Below are 17,332 nucleotides of genomic sequence, written 5' to 3'. Positions count from 1 at the left end.
CGTATTAAAGTGCCACGTGCCACATATTTAAGTGCCACGTGCCACGTATTTAAGTGCCACGTGCCACGTATTTAAGTGCCACGTATTTGAGTGCCACGTATTTAAGTACCACGTATTTCAGTTGCACGTATTTCAGTGCCACGTATTTCAGTCACGTTTAGGGTTAGGGGTAGGGGTAGGGTTTTCTTGTTTTTTCTTGTGTTTTTCTATAAAAACGCATGCGTCTAAAAAACGCATGCGTTTTACCGCGTTTACATGCGTTTTTCACACATGCGTTTTTTTTTAAAAACGCATGCAGACAAAAACGCAAGTGTGAAACCAGCCTTAGGAGACCATGTCATGCTTTCGGTGAGGAAAATTAAGCTTTGGTACCATTGAATCTTCCAAGAGGACAATGATCACAAGAAGTTCAAAATCCGCAAGGCTTGGTTTGAAGTTCTGGAGGATTTTGGAGTGGCCATAGCAGTCACCTGACTTACACCCCATAGAAAATATTTGGTGGGATTTGAAGAAGTTGGCGGTAGTATGCAAACTCTAGGCTATTAGTGAACTGGAGGCTATTTACCATGAGGACTGTTCAAAGATTGCTCAGGAATGCGGCCAAAAGCTGATTCCATAGGTTGCTCTACTTAGTACTAAAGATGTTTGTAATGAAGGGGTTGAATAATTCTGAAACTGAAACAGTCAATAAAAGTAGCATTTTTTGGTCAGTTTGGAGAAATCACTTGTTATATTAGTGGTGTGGAGCCAAGTACCGTAAATTGTTCTTGTTTCATTGGTTTATTGCAAAAAACAGAAAGTTTGTAAATTTGTCTAATAAACCTAAATGGCAATGGCAAATGAATATTCTTGATAGCAACTGTACTTAATAATATTTTTGTGTGTAATAGTTTATTACCAAAGAAATGAGCCGGAGAATAAGTTGGTAAACATGCAATGTTGTTGTGGGATGACTTCTACATTTTTTTTTCCAAGTCAAAATAGTGTTTACTAAGTATGTTATTTACATGTATTATTACTATATATGTACTGTAGGGTATATGTTCATTTTGTTGTTTTCTTACGTGAGTCAGTAATAGTCCATAGTAATTCCCAATATAGCGACAGTGCATTATTAGGATTGTAGAAACCATTGTAATAACAGTAATACTATTAATTTGTTTTTGAAGAGAAATATGATACCTTGATAATTAGTAGACGGATGGAGGAGAAGCAGTGAAACAAATAAGTGTTGCTCTGATTAGTGCTAAGAGAGTGCACAAGCACTTTAAGAATTCCTCCTAAAAGGTTGTCTTTGCAGTCCACTGATAAATTGACCTAATGCACATAAAAAGCAAAATTAGTATAGAAGTTTAAAGGTGTTTTAAACTTTGACATATCATTATTAAATACTGTCTAAAGTGAAAAAATAAACTTAATTACGGTAATAAGTACCTTATAAAAAGCTAATTGATAGATAATCTCTACATAAATAATATTGGGTATTGTGTATGATTATCACAGAATGAATAAACTACATTACAATATTATGAGAAACTATCAATGCTATAACCAGGAGAGGGTGCGAAAGGGAAAGTGAGAAGAGTAGAATAAAAACCATCTAAACATTAAAAAAAAGGCTCAAAGGGGTTATTTAGCAAGTAAACATAGGGTTAACATAGATGCACTGACTCAGAATGAACATCATCAAGGTTTCAATAATTAATTTTGTAAATGTAGCTTCCCAAACATATAACTAACAACCTAACAACAGCAACATAAGACTGCAAGAAAACAATGCTCAGTGGAAACCCTGTCATTGTTCTATTGTTTCCATATGGGAAAAGACTTAGCACATGCTGTAATAATTAATAATTCAAACAGCCTTTACTGTTGTGTTTTCTTCTAGTATTACATTTTTAGGCTCTGCTCACATGTTCACTATTTATTTACATTTTGGCATTCATTTTGGGTTTATAAAAACGGAAATAAAATGTTCCACAAGAGGACCCATTCATTTAAATGGGAAGAAAGTGTCATAATATGTCTTTTTTGCCACCTTTCCAGTTCTTATCCTTTTTTTTTTAGCTGGATCAAAAACGTAGTTTGCACAACTTTTTTTTTTATCCAGCCCAAAAAATTGATAGCAACTGGAGTAATATTTTTAACATTGAAGTCTATGGGAAATAGATCGTAATGGATGGTTTCTGCTCTACATTCGTTTGTAACCGATCCAGTTTTTTTAATACTGGATCTGCTACAGATGACTACTGGACATGTGAATAGAGGATTATTTTACATTATAATAGTGTTACATTTTCTTCAAATTTAATTACATCGTTCAAATATTTCGCCCCAATGTAGGCAGAGTTCACACCGGCTTACAATCCGAACAGACCCATGACCGATGGGGAGTCCATCTTCAAACATACTAACAAATCCCGACAGAATTATAAGACAGCAACCATGGTGCTACATGCTGTATTATTCTTATTGCCATCAAATTACTGATACCCCTGACAAAAAATGCAACTATCCTACCTGTATAATAGTTTCCAACACATCCAGAATGGTCAAATTGGCTTCGGTAGCCAGGTTTCCACACATAATGGCTTCCTGGTCCATTTCTGCCTTGCTCCTGTTATAAAAGTCCATTGAATTTGTGAATATAAACCAATAAAGATCCTTTATAGTGCAGAATTTTGGATAAAAGAAAAGGTAATCATAGATAAGTATACTAAGAAAAACATATTGCTGTTTTTAAAAGAATGCTGAACTACAGGAGACTTGTAAGGTGCCAATTAAAGACCACCTAAATGTGACATTAGGCCCCATTCATTTCACTTGTGTTGTTTAACAATTTTTTTCTAGACGCAAAGCTTTGCACAGTACATGATATTACATTGACAATATTTTACAGTCCCCTCCCCTGCACAGGTAACATTATCATGAAAAGAGTAAAGGTGCTCACATATTTAGTCGCTCGTTAGCTTGGCGCCATTGCGTCTGCTCCTTCCTCCACCTCAGGTTTTCATTAAATCCAGAAAATCTGTCATTTCCTGCTACAGAAGGAAACAATGTCACCCGTAATTTCCATGTACTAATGACAGCCCATGCTCAGGATATGACTCTTGGACATGAATTTTTGAAAGACAAATGGCAATTATGGAGTCAGAACAAAAATTAAACCTTACTGAGGCTACAAAAAAAACATAATGAGAAGCTGACCAAGCAAAAACAAACTAACCTGCAATACAACATAGATTACAACACTTAGTTGAACAATGGGTACACTACTTGCTTTTTAGAAAGTCTCAGAAAATCTCATGATCTGAATAGATATAGGCTCACATGGGACCAAATCTGCACCAGATATCAAAACATGGGTTTGGTGTTGCAGAAGGTGCTACATAAATACAAATATCTGTGATTTCCTTTAGAAAAAAAGACAGATGTCAGGATACAGTGTACTGTGAGCAAGTCACTGGCAAAGTACTGGAGGGGATTATTTGTCCATATTTAGGGCTAGGTTTAGTGAACAGCTAAAGAGTGGGTGGGAGGCTGTTCACCATATCGCCATACCTCCCATACCTCTCCCAGGGTGGAGTCCAGAGGACAGATACACATCCTTCTGACTCATTCAGTGTGCCTGGAGATGGGAGCTCGAGAGCTGTGTTTGAGGATGAGGAAAGTTGAACTTTTTGTATGTTTGTTTCTTGAGCGAGCGGATCCCCCACTCACTCTCACCCACAAAGCTCTCCAGTGCTTCACAGCCCTACATCTCCCTCTGTCTACCACCCTACCTCTGCTCCCTGTTCTGCTAATACTAGAAAAAGTCTAGAAAAAGTCCACACACCCACAAAAATGTCAGAATTTGTCATGTAAAAAAAAAATCATACCAAGAAGAATCATTTCCGAACTTTCTCCACCTTTAAAGTAACCCATTTTCTGTATACAAAATTTGGTTGCATAAATGTGAATACCCTAATAATTGAGGACTAGTGTTGAGCGATACCTTCCGATATCCAGAAGTATCGGTATCGGATTGGATCGGCCGATATCCAAAAAATATCGGATATCGCCGATACCCGATACCAATGCAAGTCAATGTGACACAAATATCGGAATGTAAATAAGCCCTTTCTGTATTTCTACATCCTGTTCCGGAGGGGGAAGAGTGTGGGCGGTGCGTGGGCGGACATTGTGCATGTCTGTGTGTGCGGGCGGGGTCTGTACGGGCCTGCCGGGGCTCTGTATGGGCTGCCGGTGGTCTGTGTGGGCCTCCTGGGGCTCTGTATGGGCTGCCGGTGGTCTGTGAGGGCCTCCCGGGGCTCTGTATGGGCTGCCGGTGGTCTGTGCGGGCCTCTCTATGGGCTGCCGGTGGGCTGTGCGGGCCTCCCGGGGCTCTGTATGGGCTGCCGGTGGTCTGTGCGGGCCTCCCGGGGCTCTGTATGGGCTGCCGAGGCTCTGTGCGGTATGCAGGCATCGGACGATGCCTGCTACAGTGACAGTGATTGACACATTAGCCAATGATAGGACAGTAATAGTCCCATCATCCGGCTAATGTGTTGAATGTAAAAAAAAATAAAAAATACTATACATGCTACATACATACTACATACATGCTACATACATGCTACATACTACATACATACTACATACATACATACTACATGCTACATACATGCTACATACTACATACAATACATTCATACATTACATACAATACATACAGACATACAGTACATATAACATAGAGTACATACTCACCATTACTTGTCACTTTGTTTCCCGAAGCCAGTGTCATCTGTAAAAAAGATTAAAATAACAAACAACCAATATACTCCCTGTCGGCAGAAATCCACGAGTGTCCCACGACGATCTCCCGTGGAGAACGGCAGCATCAGCTGATGCGACCGCTCACCAGGGGCTCCAGGAACACAATGACGGGAGGAAGGTATCCTTTCGCACTGTATTCCTCTGCCGCTGTAAAAAAAAATAGTCCCTAGTCTCACTTTATGCCATTGCTGTGTGAGAAATTTTCCCACGCAGCAATTGCCATAAAGTAAGACTTTGAACTCAAGTAACCTCTCAGTGATGCACTGCAGGAGCCATTGTCTCCTGACAGTGTGTCACTGAAGGTCCTATAGAGCAGTGACATCACCCGATGTCACTGTTCTATAGGGGAGATCGTCGTGGGACACTCGTTATTAATTGGACTACGACGGACAGGTAGTATACGGTTTATTATTTTAGGTTTTTTTGCAGGCGCTGAAGTATGGTGAAATGAAGAATATTAAAATACTTTTTTCCTAATGTGTGTGTGTTTTATTAACCCTTTACTAGTATTGGATTAATAACGGATAGGCGTCTTATTGACGCCTCTCCGTTATTAACCCGGCTTAATGTCACCTTACAATAGCAAGGTGACATTAACCCCTTATTACCCCATATCCCACCGCTACACAGGAGTGGGAAGAGAGGGGCTAAGTGCCGGAATTGGCGCATCTTATAGCCCCTCTCTGGGCTATGAATATCAGCCCGCAGCTGTCTGCGTAGCATTTCTAGCTATAACATATAGGGGGACCCCACGTCATTTTTTTTGGGGGGGTCCCCCTATTTTAATAGCCAGTAAAGGCTACGCAGACAGCTGCAGGCTGATATTCATAGCAGGCTACAAATATTGGCCCCCGGCCGTTGGCTTTCCCCCTCTGGCGCAGAAAATTGCGCGGGAGCCCACGCTGTTTTTTTCCGTTTTTTTTCAATTCAACGCTCATTTCACCCTTGCGTCGGTACAGGTCTGTCGCTATGTGTCGGGCCGACGTACCCGTACACTTTTTTACATGCAGGTTTTTGATGCGGTTTTTTATGCAGTTTTTGGTGCAGTTTTGATGCAGTTTTTGATGCAGGTTTGGATGCAGTTTTTGGAAATAAACGGAAAATGTGCATGATTTGAATGGAAACATGCATGAAAAAACGGATTCGGAGGCCGGATTCATCATGTCACATCTCAGTTTCATACGTTTTTTGCCGGATCCGTCTGTGGCCATCAGGCGCAATCTGGCGCTAATACAACTCTATGAGAAAAAACGGATCCGGCGGAAAAAAACAGATCCGGCGGAAAAAATGGATCCGGCGGGAAAAACGGATACGGCGAAAAAAAACGGATCCTGCAAATGTGCTCGCAGGATGCGTTTTTTTACCCATAGACTTGTATTAGCAACGGATGGCCACACGTCGCGTCCGTCGTGCAACGGATCCGTCGTGTTTTGTCGGACCGTTGGCACGAAAAAACGTTAAAGTGAACGTTTTTTGTCCTTCACGTCTGCCATTTTCTACCGCGCATGCGCGGCCAAAACTCCGCCCCCTCCTCCCCGGACTTCAGAATGGGCAGCGGATGCATTGAAACACTGCATCCGCTGCCCCCGTCGTGAACAAATTTCACAACGTGCGTCGGCCCGACGCATAGCGACGGCCCCGTACCGACGCAAGTATGAAAGAGGCCTTAATGAACGTTTAAAAAAAAAAACGGCGTGGGCTCCCGCTCAATTTTCTGCGCCAGAGGGGGAAAGCCGACGACCGAGGGCCAATATTTGTAGCCTGCTATGAATATCAGCCCGCATCTGTCTGCGTAGCCTTTACTGGCTATTAAAATAGGGGGACCCCCCAAAAAAATGACGTGGGGTCCCCCTATATTTTATAGCCAGAAAGGCTACGCAGACAGCTGCAGGCTGATATTCATAGCCTAGAGAGGGGCCATGGATATTGGACCCCCCCGCAAACAAATACCAGTCCACAGCCGCCCCGGAAATGGCGCATCTGTAATATGCGCCAATTCCGGCACTTAGCCCCTCTCTTCCCACTCCCGTGTAGCGGTGGGATATGGGGTAATAAGGGGTTAATGTCACTTTGCTATTGTAAGGTGACATTAAGCCGGGTTAATAACGGAGAGGCGTCAATAAGACGCCTATCCATTATTAATCCAATAGTAATAAAGGGTTAATAAAACACACACGTTAGGAAAAAAGTATTTTAATAGTCTTCATTTAACCATACTTACCATACTTCAGCGCCTGCACAAAAACGTAAAATAATAAACCGTATACTACCTGTCCGCCGTAGTCCAATTAATAACGAGTGTCCCACGACGATCTCCCCTATAGAACAGTGACATCGGGTGATGTCACTGCTCTATAGGACCCTTAGTGACACACTGACAGGAGACAATGGCTCCTGCAGTGCATCACTGAGAGGTTACTTAGGACAAAGTCTCACTTTATGGCAATTGCTGCCTGGGAAAATTTCTCACACAGCAATGGCATAAAGTGAGACTAGGGACAATTTTTTTTTACAGAAGCGGAGGAATACAGTGCGGAAGGATACCTTCCTCCCGTCATTGTGTTCTTGGAGCCCCTAGAGAGCAGTCGCATCAGCTGATGCTGCCGTTCTTCATGGGAGATCGTCATGGGACACTCATGGATTTCTGCGAACAGGGAGTATATTGGTTGTTTGTTATTTTAATCTTTTTTACAGACGACACTGGCTTCGGTGAACAAAGTGACAAGTAATGGTGAGTATGAAATCTATGTTTAATGTACTGTATGTCTATATGTATGTACTGTATGTAATGTATGAATGTATTTTATGTAGTATGTATGTAGTATGTATGATGTATGTATGTAGTATGTATGTAGTATGTGTGTAGTATGTAGCATATATGTAGCATGTATGTAGCATGTAGTATGTATGTATGTAGTATGTAGTATGTATGTAGCATGTATGTATGTAGTATGTACAGTGGGGCAAAAAAGTATTTAGTCAGTCAGCAATAGTGCAAGTTCCACCACATAAAAAGATGAGAGGCGTCTGTAATTTACATCATAGGTAGACCTCAACTATGGGAGACAAACTGAGAAAAAAAAATCCAGAAAATCACATTGTCTGTTTTTTGATCATTTTATTTGCATTTTATGGTTGAAAATAAGTATTTGGTCAGAAACAAAATTTCATCTCAATACTTTGTAATCTATCCTTTGTTGGCAATGACAGAGGTCAAACGTTTTCTGTAAGTCTTCACAAGGTTGCCACACACTGTTGTTGGTATGTTGGCCCATTCCTCCATGCAGATCTCCTCTAGAGCAGTGATGTTTTTGGCTTTTCGCTTGGCAACATGGACTTTCAACTCCCTCCAAAGGTTTTCTATAGGGTTGAGATCTGGAGACTGGCTGGGCCACTCCAGGACCTTGAAATGCTTCTTACGAAGCCACTCCTTCATTGCCCTGGCAGTGTACTTTGGATCATTGTCATGTTGAAAGACCCAGCCACGTTTCATCTTCAATGCCCTTGCTGATGGAAGGAGGTTTGCACTCAAAATCTCACGATACATGGCCCCATTCATTCTTTCATGTACCCGGATCAGTCGTCCTGGCCCCTTTGCAGAGAAACAGCCCCAAAGCATGATGTTTCCACCACCATGCTTTACAGTAGGTATGGTGTTTGATGGATGCAACTCAGTATTCTTTTTCCTCCAAACACGACAAGTTGTGTTTCTACCAAACAGTTCCAGCTTGGTTTCATCAGACCATAGGACATTCTCCCAAAACTCCTCTGGATCATCCAAATGCTCTCTAGCAAACTTCAGACGGGCCCGGACATGTACTGGCTTAAGCAGTGGGACACATCTGGCACTGCAGGATCTGAGTCCATGGTGGCGTAGTGTGTTACTTATGGTAGGCCTTGTTACATTGGTCCCAGCTCTCTGCAGTTCATTCACTAGGCCCCCCCGCGTGGTTCTGGGATTTTTGCTCACCGTTCTTGTGATCATTCTGACCCCACGGGGTGGGATTTTGCGTGGAGCCCCAGATCGAGGGAGATTATCAGTGGTCTTGTATGTCTTCCATTTTCTAATTATTGCTCCCACTGTTGATTTCTTCACTCCAAGCTGGTTGGCTATTGCAGATTCAGTCTTCCCAGCCTGGTGCAGGGCTACAATTTTGTTTCTGGTGTCCTTTGACAGCTCTTTGGTCTTCACCATAGTGGAGTTTGGAGTCAGACTGTTTGAGGGTGTGCACAGGTGTCTTTTTATACTGATAACAAGTTTAAACAGGTACCATTACTACAGGTAATGAGTGGAGGAAAGAGGAGACTCTTAAAGAAGAAGTTACAGGTCTGTGAGAGCCAGAAATCTTGATTGTTTGTTTCTGACCAAATACTTATTTTCCACCAGAATATGCAAATAAAATGATAAAAAAACAGACAATGTGATTTTCTGGATTTTTTGTTCTCAGTTTGTCTCCCATAGTTGAGGTCTACCTATGATGTAAATTACAGACGCCTCTCATCTTTTTAAGTGGTGGAACTTGCACTATTGCTGACTGACTAAATACTTTTTTGCCCCACTGTATGTAGCATGTATGTAGCATGTAGTATGTATGTAGTATGTATCTAGTATGTATGTAGCATGTATGTAGTATGTATGTAGCATGTATGTAGTATGTATGTAGCATGTATGTAGTATGTATGTAGCATGTATGTAGTATGTACCATGTATGTATGTAGTATGTATGTAGCATGTATGTAGTATGTATGTCAAGACTCTGAACATTTTTTATTACCTTTTGCGCATTACTGCCCTTTTCCAAGATGGCGTCTTTGGTCTCATGTGCACTGTGTCTTCCTGCTATAAAACTCCACCCCAGCCTTCAGTCTGTGCTATAGTATTCTGCCTTGCATCCAGCTCCTGACCTCTGGTTACTCCCTGCTCCTGTGAACCTGTGGGGTTATCCTGCTACTCTGCTCTGAGTTCCTGCTGCATACACCAGTTCCTGTAATCCTCCTTCATCTGCTGCTCGTGTTTACTTCCATCTGCATTTGCTGGACATGTAAGCTGTTCCTGCTCTGCAAGAACCTGAGACTATTACCCAGCCCTCCCTGGTTGAGCTAAGATATTATTTGAACTGCCTTATAAGCATATCTATCTGTGTTTTGGACTAAGCAAGGACTTATTCGTGTCAAGTATCCTCAAGAATAATTGTGCTTCATAGACTTTCTGCGTGATTGCATTTTCCTCTGAAGATTCCTATAGACTGCTAAGCTGCATTTAATATTTACACCAAGTGTTGTGGACTTGAGTTTCTCTCTGCACCTGTTTGAATCACCGTGTGATAATATAGACTTTACCACTTATAAAACTGTGTCCTGTAGTTGTCTTGTTCCACGCAAAGAGTCTCCTGACTTATCCCCTATAATTATTACAGGATACTCTAGCCTAAAAAAAAAAGGAGACTACTGGAACAATGACTGCAGAAAGCAGACTAGAGCAGGTGTTTTCCATAATTAGATCACTGCAGAAAGATGTGGAAGGTCTGCAAAAGAAGTTTGGAAGCTTTGAACACAATCAACAAGTGTTTGGACAGACTTTGTAGGACTTAAGCACCCGCATGGTAGCCCAGGAAAACAAACTTGCTGGCATAGAGTCCCAGTATGGACAGGATTTTCAGGACATAAGCACGCAAATAGCTGCACAAGCGACTTTTCCCTCTGGGCAACTGCCACCAGCTAGCCCACCTAAGTTGCCCCCATTCAGATTTAATGGTGATCGCGACAAATTTCGTGGCTTTGTGAATCAATGTATGCTATATTTTGATGTGCATGCTGACCGTTTTCCTAATGATATATCCAAAGTATTGTGTGTAATAATGCTGCTGACCGCACGAGCGCTCGCATGGGCGAATCCGATGATTGAGTCTCGTGACCCACGGTTAAATAACTTGGATGATTTCTTGGCCGCTATGGCATTAATGTTTGATGATCCTAATTACCGTGCAACCGCTGAATCTACTTTATTGTCTTTACGCCAGGCAAAACTTTCTGTTATTGAGTATGCTACTGAATTCAGGAGATTAGCGGTAGATACCAATTGGGACAGTTATGCACAATTGCCTATTTTTAAAAGGGGTCTGTCTAGTATTGTAAAAGATGAACTAGCTCGCTCTGAGTCACCATCAGAGCTAGAGACATTTATACAGTATTGTGTGCGCATTGACATTCGCCTTACTGAGCGTAGGCAAGAGAAGTTTGCTGCATATAACCGTATTTCTAACTTTTCCCTTCCTTCCAAAGAGCCTGCAGGTAAAACATCTCGGGAGGTGGAGGAGGTGCCCATGCAAATTGATTCCGTTCAGAGGCGAGAGATCAATGAGCGCCGGGAGCATCGCCTTCGTGAAAGTCTATGTTTCTACTGCGGCCAGTCTGACCACTTCTTGATCAATTGTCCTAAGTGTCCCAGACGGCCTAACAAGGTGCTAGCAGCAGTAGGGGAGTATGACAACTGTGATGATGAATGAGCTGAATGAAAAGAACTCTCACTGTTCTCTCCCTATTAAGATCCTGTGTTCAGGACAGTGGATCTCCAGTTCAGCTATGATTGACTCTGGTGCAGGTGGCAATTTCATGGATATCACATTTGCCAAGGAACATGGTATTGAGATTCAGCAAAGAGCCTCTCCAATTACCATGGAAACAGTGGATGGTCACCTTTAATCTCTGGGCCTGTGGATCAGGAGACCGTACCCCTTGAAATTTTGTTGGAGCCTAATCATCAGGAGCAACTTTCTTTCTTGCTAATTTCCTCTCCTCATTTTCCTGTGATTTTAGGCATTCCTTGGTTGCATTCTCAGAACCCAATTATCAACTGGGAGACCAAGGAGATTAGCTGTCCCTGAGTCCACGGCTACGGAACCACATGTACAGGTACTTTCTTTACCTCCAGCATATAAAGAGTTCTCTGACATCTGTGACAAGAAGAATGCAGATCAGCTTCCTCCACACAGGCATTATGACTGTCCCATTGAGTTGCTTCCTGGGGCAGCTATTCCTTTTGGTAAAGTATACCCTTTGGCGGCACCTGAGCTTCAAGCCTTAAAGGAGTATATTGATGAAAATCTGGCCAAAGGCTTCATACATCCTTCTTCCTCACGAGCAGGGGCACCTATCTTTTTTGTAAAGAAGAAGGATGGGACCCTGAGTTGACTATCGGGAACTCAATAAGGTAACCGTACGAAACCGTTACCCTTTGCCTCTGATTCCCGAATTACTGGAAAGAGTCCGCCATGCTAAGGTGTTCTATAAACTGGATCTTCGTGGGGCTTATAATTTGGTGCGTATTCGTCCAGGGGATGAGTGGAAGACAGAATTCAGATGCCGGTATGGACACTTTGAATCTCTTGTAATGCCCTTCAGGCTTTGTAACGCCCCTGCAACGTTTCAACACCTTGCTAATGACATTTTCAGAGATTTGTTGGACCAGTTTGTAGTGATCTATTTGGACGATATACTAATCTTTTCTGACTCTCTACAGGAACATGAAGAACATGTCAAAACTGTTTTAAGACGCCTGAAAGAGAACCATCTGTATATTAAGCCGGAGAAATGCGAGTTCCATCTTTCTTAGATACAGTTCTTAGGTTATATCATCTCTCCCCAGGGGCTGAACATGGAATCTCGTAAGATTCAGGCTATCCTTGACTGGCCGATACCCAAGAACGTTAAGGAGGTCCAACGTTTTATTGGTTTTGCAAATTTCTACAGACGCTTCATTCGAAATTTTTCTGATATTGTCCGTCCCATTACTTCATTGACAAAGAAGGAAAAGCCCTTTAAGTGGTCATCACAGGCTCAAGAAGCTTTTAATCGGCTGAAGATCTGTTTCACATCAGCACCGCTGTTGATACACCCAGATCCAACACTTTCTTTCATTGTGGAGGTGGACGCTTCTGATAATGCTTTGGGGGCTATTCTCTCCCAAAGAACTGGAGAGAAGGGTCTGCTACATCCTTGTGCTTTCTTTTCCCGTAGACTAACCTCAACAGAGAAGAATTACGACATAGGAGACAAGGAATTGCTGGCTATTATTGCGGCTTTCAAAGAATGGAGGCATCATCTGCAAGGAGCTGCACATCAGATCATAGTGCTAACTGACCATTGCAATTTAGAGTTCCTTAGATCCGCTAGATGTCTTTCTCCTCGTCAGGCTCGTTGGAACTTATTTTTAAATCAATTTAACTTTGTTATCTCGCACAGTCCAGGTTCTCGTAATGGGAAGGCTGATGCTTTATCCCAAATCCATGCTGCAGATTCCGTACCTGGAGCCCCGTCCAAGACCATTCTATCTGATGCCAATTTCATCGGAGTTATCCACGATCAGGACTTGTGGAAGGAGTGCAGGGAGGCCTATGACGGTGATGTATTTCTGGCCAACCCACCTGTGGATATTAATCTTGTCTTTAAGGGTGGCACGTGGTTCAGAGATCGACGTATCTACGTCCCTGAGGTCATCCGTCTGCAGATCCTCAAGTTGGTACATGACTCCAAGTTGGCCGGTCACAGGGGGGTACAGAAGACACAAGAGTTCCTGAGCCGATTCTTCTGGTGGCCAATTTGCCTGAAGGATACCAAGGACTATGTTTTCTCTTGCGAGGTATGTGCTCGTTACAAGACTCCTCATGTGGCACCTACGGGTCTTCTACAACCATTACCTGTTCTGTCCCGCCCTTGGGGGTCTATATCAATGGACTTTATTGTGGAGCTGCCTACATCGGGGGGCATGAATACAATCATGGTGGTAGTTGATCGCCTGACTAAAGCTGCTCATTTTGTTCCGTGCACCGGCCTCCCCTCAGCTAAAGATACAATGAACTTGGTTATACAGAATGTCTTTCGGTTGCATGGGGTTCCGGACGAGATCATCTCTGACCTTGGAGTGCAGTTCACTTCAAGATTCTTATTGCTCTACACTCAATAATAATGTCTGTCTCTCTTCCGCTTACCATCCCCAGAAAAATGGTCAGACTGAGCGTACCAACCAGACGCTGGAACAATATCTAAGATGCTATGTCAGCCATCTCTAGGATGATTGGTTGGAGTTGCTGCCGTTAGCCGAATTTTCATATAACAATTCTCAGAGCGCCTCCACTAAATTTACACCTTTCTTTGCCAATCTGGGTTATCATCCGTGTATCTTACCTAGGTCTCCAATTAATTCTCCGGTTCCGGCAGTGGAGGAAAGGCTGACTGCGATGAGGCAAAATCTGGAGGTTCTGAACGAATCCCTGACCACAGCTCAAGAACGTTATAAGAGATCGGCTGATAGAAACCTGCACCCATGTTCAAGGTAGGAGATTCCGTGTGGTTAGCAACTAAGAATCTGAAGTTAAACGTTCCTTCACAAAAACTTGGACAGAAATTCATTGGCCCTTTCAAGATCAACGGTATTGTGAGCTCTGTGGCCTGCCGGCTGAAGCTGCCTAGGACTATGATGGTACACCCAGTTTTTCATCTATCTTTACTAAAGCCTGTATCTCCTAGTACCTTCCAGGGACGTGTTGTGCCACTTTCGCAGCCTGTGGTGATTGATGGGCAAGAACAATTTGTGGTGGAGGAAATTGTTGATTCCAGGATTCGCAGGAATCGGCTCCAATATCTGATAAGGTGGCAGGGATATCCCCCTGAGGAAGACTCTTGGAAACGTGTGGAAAACATCAATACCCAACAGAAGTTTTCTCGTTTTCATCAGAGATTCCCTGAGAAACCAGGTCCTAGATCGTCCTGAGGCCGTTTCTAAGGAGGGCGTAATGTCAGGACTCTGATGAACATTTTTTATTACCTTTTGTGCATTACTACCCTTTTCCAAGATGGCGTCTTTGGTCTCATATGCACTGTGTCTTCCTGCTATAAAACTCCATCCCAGCCTTCAGTCTGTGCTAGAGTATTCTGCCTTGCATCCAGCTCCTGACCTCTGGTTACTCCCTGGCTATATACCTGCTCCTGTGAACCTGTGGGGTTATCCTGCTACTCTGCTCTGAGTTCCTGCTGCATACACCAGTTCCAGTAATCCTCCTTCATCTGCTGCTCGTGTTTACTTCCATCTGCATTTGCTGGACATGTAAGCTTTGCTGCTCTGCAAGAACCTGAGACTATTACCCAGGCCTCCCTGGTTGAGCTAAGATATTATTTGAACTGCCTTATAAGCATATCTATCTGTGTTTTGGACTAAGCAAGGACTTATTCGTGTCAAGTATCCTCAAGAATAATTGTGCTTCATAGACTTTCTGCGTGATTGCATTTTCCTCTGAAGTTTCCTATAGACTGCTAAGCTGCATTTAATATTTACACCAAGTGTTGTGGACTTGAGTTTCTCTCTGCACCTGTTTGAATCACCGTGTGATAATATAGACTTTACCACTTATAAAACTGTGTCCTGTAGTTGTCTTGTTCCACTCAAAGAGTCTCCTGAGTTATCCCCTATAATTATTACAATGTATGTAGTATGTAGCATGTATGTAGCATGTATGTAGCATGTATGTAGTATGTAGCATGTATGCAGCATGTATGTAGCATGTATGTAGTATGTATGTATGTATGTAGTATGTAGTATGTATGTAGCATGTATGTAGCATGTATGTAGCATGTATGTAGTATGTATGTAGCATGTATGTATGTAGCATGTATGTAGTATGTATGTAGCATGTATGTAGTATGTATGTAGCATGTATATAGTATTTTTTTTTTTACATTCAACACATTAGCCGGATGATGGGACTACTACTGTCCCATCATTTGCTAATGTGTCAATCACTGTCATTGTAGAAGGCATAGTCCGATGGGACTTGTAGTCCCATCGGACGATGCCTGCACAGACACATAGACCCCCGGCAGGCCGCACAGACCCCCCGGCTGGCCGCACAGACCCCCCCCCGGCAAGCCGCACAGACCCCCGAGAGGCCGCACAGACCCCCCGGCAGGCCGTAAAGACCCCCTGGCAGGCACGCACAGACCACCCACGGTCCCGCACGCACAGAGACACGCAGTCTCCGCCCACGCACCGCCCACACTCAATTATACTGCATTATTGCACTGTGGGAACTTCCGATTCCGGTATCCGATATCGCAAAAATATCGGAACTCGGTATAGGAATTCCGATACAGCGAATATCGGCCGATACCCGATATACAGACATACAGCCTCCCGAAGAAGCGACATATCGCGAAACGTGCGTCGGGGCTCTTTCTGTGGACACCGCACACAGGACATAGCACATATGGGTAAGTTCAATCAGGGGCACATTGATTTATTATGCTGTCACTTTAGGTCCGGGCAGTTGCAATAGGGTGTGGGTTATATCTCATGGCACTCTCTCCTCACTAAGGATTTTGGTCACTGACCTTTTGATTCGGCATACCCCCCCTGCTACTTTACATCATATATATTTTGCCTTTGCACAAATGCTGTTTGGTATTTGTACTGTTGCACAGTACATGGCTCTATGATTGTACCCTTATATTTTTATATATGTGCAGTCCTTTGTCGGTGGACACAGTTGTCATACACCATATCCTCATAATACTGTGTTTTAAACTTTTTTGTAGTACATCAATAAAATTTAAGATTATATATGATTCAATCATGTGTTCTTTTTGTTCTGGGGCATCATGCTCTTTCTAATTTATTAACATATGTCGATTTGGGAGTTTTGCCCCTCCCTTTTTCCCTGTTGGAGTGCAATGGGCACATCCTGTGTAAGGGACTTTACCATAAATGAGTATATCCGCAAGATTGGTATTTATTTTGATACCCGATATTTGCAGTATCGGAATGCTCAACACTATTGATGAGACATAATGGATAGCATAATGTAAGTTATAAAGACCATAAATACGTTGACAGGATAAATCATACCATATGCACTCTAGATGTTACACAGTCAGCGGGATGTAATAGGTTAACAGCGGCGGGCAGCACTCTGCTCCACCTGCGGCACTTCTAGTCTTTTGATGACTGATTAAATCAGCCATCATCTGCTGGGAAAGATGCAGGCTCTGCATACAAGCCTGAATCAAAATTAGGGTTATGACATATGACAGAAATGTACATTATATGTTGTGAAGAGGTTAACAGGGGTGTGTATACTTTTTAAATCCACTGCAAAACTATATATCCTCCATAATCAGATCCTCTTACTCCCATCTCAAAGTCTTTTTTAGTTTCCAGGAATTAACTACCCCAAACAATCCAGTTCATTACCAATATCCATAGTTTTAAGAACCACTTTCTGTTCTACTTTACTAAATTTTCCTCAGAATCTGTTCCTAACACCTCCATGCACTCAATAGCACTTTGTGTCTGGATACATACAGATACTGTCTTGTGACCGGTTCATGCAGCTTTACTTTAATGCCTTATTATGATAGCCGGACCCCTAAAAATACAAGAACCTTTCACCTTTGTTCTCCCTATTTCCTTATAGATTTGCTTGCGAGCGGGGCCCTCACTCCTTGGCTGAATTGTGTTACTATG

General features: G+C 42.7%; 1 protein-coding gene across 6 annotated transcripts in view; it reads right to left on the bottom strand.

Moving 5' to 3' along the window:
* The window catches only part of DOCK8 (dedicator of cytokinesis 8), a 259,998-nt gene that overhangs the window by 38,455 nt on the left and 204,211 nt on the right, over positions 1-17,332 (bottom strand). For 4 of the 6 annotated variants that reach the window (XM_077249094.1, XM_077249096.1, XM_077249098.1 and 1 more), the window contains 3 exons: positions 2,951-3,041; positions 2,521-2,617; positions 1,183-1,317 (listed from right to left, as the gene is read on the bottom strand). In XM_077249094.1, coding sequence (XP_077105209.1) covers positions 1,183-1,317; positions 2,521-2,617; positions 2,951-3,041 — 323 coding nt within the window. The remainder of the gene's footprint in view (positions 1-1,182; positions 1,318-2,520; positions 2,618-2,950; positions 3,042-17,332) is intronic. The other 2 variants (XM_077249095.1, XM_077249097.1) reach the window with 1 other exon arrangement.

Source organism: Ranitomeya variabilis, chromosome 1 (genome assembly GCF_051348905.1).
Source record: "Ranitomeya variabilis isolate aRanVar5 chromosome 1, aRanVar5.hap1, whole genome shotgun sequence".
In the NCBI taxonomy this organism is placed as follows: Eukaryota; Metazoa; Chordata; class Amphibia; order Anura; family Dendrobatidae; genus Ranitomeya; species Ranitomeya variabilis.
The sequence above is the reverse complement of the archived record's forward strand: the minus strand, read 5'-3'. Positions and strand labels throughout refer to the sequence as shown.